At 45.2% G+C, this 5,000-nt stretch overlaps 1 protein-coding gene across 1 annotated transcript in view; it reads right to left on the bottom strand.

The window, feature by feature from the left end:
* Positions 1-5,000, bottom strand: part of malrd1 (MAM and LDL receptor class A domain containing 1) — a gene marked incomplete at its 5' end in the record, with an annotated part of 88,531 nt that overhangs the window by 12,812 nt on the left and 70,719 nt on the right. The window contains 2 exons of the mRNA XM_080417440.1: positions 1,096-1,221; positions 2,405-2,683. Of these exons, the coding sequence (XP_080273566.1) occupies positions 1,096-1,221; positions 2,405-2,683 (405 nt within the window). The remainder of the gene's footprint in view (positions 1-1,095; positions 1,222-2,404; positions 2,684-5,000) is intronic.

Raw genomic sequence — 5,000 nt, 5'->3', positions numbered from 1 at the left:
GCCACAGCTTGTCACTGGGCAGACAGGGAGCATTTTGCTAAGTGTCGTACAATAGAGACAAGAAACAAGCTGGTGTCTACCGAGCCATTCTGTCTTCAAAGTGTAATTTAGTCACAGGCTTGTCCCGCTATAATTTGGACACGCCTGGTGTAACGGCTTAAAAAAGCATGTGTTAAGCTTTTATCTTTAAAAGGATTATTGTTTTTAATTGCAAAGCGGTGGTCCTGCCTGCACACCAAGGAAGAAAGACAAAGCTGATTGTCTTTTCATTAGATGTCAAGAGAGAGGTTACAGCAATCCTTTAAATAAAGTAAAATGTTAAATGAAACCATTTCTGGTTAGGACCACAGATGGACTACAGGTCAAAATGATTAAATAAAACTGAAAGGCACAGATGGAGCAGGAGAGTTAGAACAGTACAGTGTAATACTCACAGGCTTCATACAAGTCTTATCCAATGGGCCTCTTAAGCCTTGCATAATGTTTTTCAAGGTGAGTAGACGTAACCAGTGGTGGAAAGTAATTAAGTACATTTACTCAAGTACTGTACGTAAGCACAATGTTGAGGTACTTTTACTTTACTGGAGTATTTCCAATTTTAAATACTTCTAATTCTACTCCACTACTATTTCAGAGGCAAATATTATACTTTTACTCCACTACTATTTGAAAACTTTAGTTACTAGTTACTTTGGAGATTTTGATTATTATTACAAAACACATTACATTACCCACACTACATCAGCCCTATTCATTTTGGCCATTTGAAAATAGCCGATTTACAAGCTCACAATGTGTCGCATGAGCTTGCAGATCTGCCATTTTCAATAGATTTTTATACATTTGAAAACTTGTGAAATTCTGCATAATGAGCACTTTTACTTTTGGTACTGTAAGTATATTTTGATGCCAATACTTTTGTACTTTTACCCAAGTAAATTTTTAATTCCGGACTTTTACTTGTAACAGAGTATTTCTACATTGATACTTTTACTTAACTAGGAAATGTGAGTACTTTTCCCACCACTGCATAAAACGGAACACATGCCATGACATGGAGCGGAGGCAAACAAGCGGTAAGTGAAAACATGTTACCATAGCAGCTAGACTCGTCTGGACGGAAGGGTAGGCAGTCGGCAGAGTGGTCACAGCGCTTCTGAAGTGGAACACAGCTCGATGTATTCTCACACACCAGCTCTCCCAGCTCACACTGGATCAGTGCTGATGCAGAGAAAACGAGAGAAGGAGAAAAAAGGACAAAGAGAGAGAGAAACAGAGAAAGGTGTGTGTGTGTATATATATATGGATCGTGTACATGCATTATGTCCATAAATCAGGCGTCTTCAACGTTGTTCAGCCCAAGGACCCCTCAGCTGACAGAGAGATGAAACAGGGACCCCCCACTTCATATTGTATAAAATTGTGTTTCGTATTAACTTTTTCATAGATTTCATAGATAGATTCATAGACTTGTTTGACAGTACTACCACTGATCGATCGGTGGTGCTGGATTCATGTTAATGTGTATTTTCGGCTAGAGTTCAAGTGGTTAATGTAAAAACGGTACCCCCTGATGAAGACCCCAGTCATGAATCATCGCAATGCATTATTTAAAAGCAACTGGCAGTTCTCATATGGTCAAAAATCTAATGCTTTGACCTTTCATCAACCCATACTTAAATATTAATAAAGTATTTATTTATTTTGGGAGGAGGTAACACTCGCTCTCCACAGGGGGTACAGTAGTAGCAGCACCAATCCACTGAATCCATGCCCAATGCACAGCGTTGCCAGCTCTTAATTCGTCTCGGTACAGGAGATGAACAGGAGCAATAAATGAAAATTTGATTCCACAAGAGGGTAGATTGCTTCCTCATAGCAAAACACGTGCAGTGGTTCTCAATCAGTGGTCCCGGGGCCACCAGTGGTCCTTGAGGGGGTCCCCAGCAAAAGGTGTTTATGCATTTTCACCCCTTAATCCATGTTGTTTACGTTGGCTATTCAAAAATAGCAGATATGCAAGCTCACAGTGCTTCACTTCGTGCCGCTATATCTGCTATTTTTGAATTTGTTTAGATTTTTTTTTAAGTGTTTGAAGAATTTTGTAGAATTTAGCATTTTTTTACACAAACTTCTCTTCTGGGGGTCCCTGGCACAAAACATTTTCAGATGGGGGTCCGCGGCCAAATGTATATCAATTTAGGGGTCCTTGGCATGAAAAAGGTTGAAAACCACTGGCCTATAGAGCAAACCTGATGAAGCTAGGCTTTTCAACTTGCACTGGTAAATTGGAAAACAAAAGAGGAAGCAATTCAGCGTTCTTGTAAACGCTAGACTACTGAACACACAACGTTAGACTACTGAACACACACACACACACACACAAACATAAGAACTAACTTACGACAGGCATATTCATCCTCCCCCTCAGGGCAGTCGGGGACGCCGTCGCAGCGCAGCACGGCGGGGAGGCAGCTGTAGTTGGAACACTGGTACTGGTCGAGGTCGCAGCGGTCCTGGGGCGGGACGGTGCCGGGCACCTCGGTGGGACAGTAGCCCTCGTCGGAGAGGTCGGCGCAGTCGGGCTCCCCGTCGCACCTCCAGCTCTGCGGGACACACTGGAAGGAGTAGACACACTGGAAGTGGTCCGCGCTACACGTCAGGGGCTGGGGGGTCACGGGGCCTGCGGGCCAACATAAGAAAAGGAGAGTTGTTTTTTTAAAGCTATTATTTGGATAGTACAGTGGAGATGTGACAGGAAACAGGGAGAGACAGACAGGGAGCGACACGCAGCAAAGGTCGTCGGTAGGCCTGTCACAATTATTACATAATTACCTAATCGCAATCATTTAAAACAAATGGTGTAAATAGCAGATCTACAAGCTCAAAACGTATCGCGATGCGACGCGTTTTGAGCTTGTAGATCGTCTATTTCCACAATCAAAGGAGTAGTGTTGTTGTTTTTGTCGCATTTCTGAGCCAATAAGCACTCTAGCAGCAATAAAGACTCTAATGTATCGGGTAGGAGACACAAAGGAGTCTCCTTTGTCATTAGAGCCTATATACAGTATGTTATGCGCCTTAACCGCTAGGCCATCGGCGCCCGGCAAAGGATAGTTGTTCATGTATACAACACATACAGCGCAAGTGTATATCGTTGCTGTCGGACAGAAACCTCTTATCTCCATATTGTGTTTTTGTGTTTTTTCATAAATTAACGCTCTACTTGATCATACTACAGCGTCACACAAAAGCATCAAAAGCGACACGTTTTAAGCCTTTAGATCTGCAATTTCTTTTATTTGAATCCTGAAAAGTGACATATGAGAGGTTTCCACTCGACAGAGACGATATGCATGTACTGTAGATATACACCCATCCACACAGTGCACACCTCACACGTGCACGCTCACATGCAAACATACCCAACACACCATACAAAGACTGCTCAAGTGCACATGGTTAATCCCTCATAAATTAGTTTATTCTAGTCCAGCGGCACTGTGAGAATTCTTGAAAAAGAATGAATTCATTACCTTATGTGTTTGAGTGTGTGTGTGTGTGTGTGTGTGTTTGTGTGTGCAGTGCGTAAAATGAACAAAGAGCCTCTGTGATGGCAGAGATCTCTCTTCAGTGGAGGGAGGTGGATGCTAGGTGTCTGTAGTAGAAGCAAGTCAGAGAGTGAAGGGAGGTGGATGCTAGGTGTCTGCAGTAGAAGCAAGTCAGAGGGTGGAGGGAGGTGGATGCTAGGTGTCTGCAGTAGAAGCAAGTCAGAGGGTGGAGGGAGGTGGATGCTAGGTGTCTGTAGTAGAAGCTAGTCAGGGGATGGAGGGAGGTGGATGCTAGGTGTCTGCAGTAGAAGCAAGTCAGAGGGTGGAGGGAGGTGGATGCTAGGTGTCTGTAGTAGAAGCTAGTCAGGGGATGGAGGGAGGTGGATGCTAGGTGTCTGCAGTAGAAGCAAGTCAGAGGGTGGAGGGAGGTGGATGCTAGGTGTCTGTAGTAGAAGCAAGTCAGAGAGTGGAGGGAGGTGGATGCTAGGTGTCTGCAGTAGAAGCAAGTCAGAGGGTGGAGGGAGGTGGATGCTATAGGTGTCTGCAGTAGAAGCTAGTCAGAGGGTGGAGGGAGGTGGATGCTAGGTGTCTGTAGTAGAAGCTAGTCAGAGAGTGAAGGGAGGTGGATGCTAGGTGTCTGTAGTAGAAGCAAGTCAGAGGGTGGAGGGAGGTGGATGCTAGGTGTCTGTAGTAGAAGCAAGTCATAGGGTGGAGGGAGGTGGATGCTAGGTGTCTGCAGTAGAAGAAAGTCATAGGGTGGAGGGAGGTGGATGCTAGGTGTCTGTAGTAGAAGCTAGTCAGAGAGTGAAGGGAGGTGGATGCTAGGTGTCTGTAGTAGAAGCAAGTCAGAGGGTGGAGGGAGGTGGATGCTAGGTGTCTGCCAAAGAATCAATTCAGAGGGAGGGTGCAAGGCAGAAGGGAGGTGGAGTTGTGCGTGCATGTGCGTGTATCTGGGGTATGGGACACTGTACTGCACATATGTGTGTATGCGCACATACTGTATATATGTGTGTGTGTGTGTGTGTGTGTGTGTGTGTGTGTGTGTGTGTGTGTGTGTGTGTGCGCGTGTGCGTGTGCGTGTGCGTGTGCGTGCGTGTGTGTGCGCGTGCATGTGCGTGTGTGAGCGAGTGTGGAAACAACACAATATAAAAGTAATTGCTTTTGTGCCCCATTGCGATCTGCGGTGTTCCCCTGGGGCACTGACCCACACATTGCACAGTGGATTCATGTGGGGCAGGCAGAGGAAGCAGCAGCAGGCTCCATTATCTCACCGCACCCAGCCACCCCCGAGCCTCAGCCTCAGCCCAGAGGACAGAGACACTAGTGGGAAATCCTGAGTGATCATTTAATCCTGAGAGTGTAAAATTCAACCCGTGAGGGTGCATTTTTACTAGTGGTGGACAAATACCCAAGTAAATAGTCAAGTATTCAAAAGTACAAATTACCAAG

This window comes from Gymnoscopelus braueri, assembly GCF_963280865.1.
Source record: "Gymnoscopelus braueri genome assembly, chromosome: 21".
NCBI lineage: Eukaryota > Metazoa > Chordata > Actinopteri > Myctophiformes > Myctophidae > Gymnoscopelus > Gymnoscopelus braueri.
This window is presented reverse-complemented; position numbering and strand designations above follow the sequence as displayed.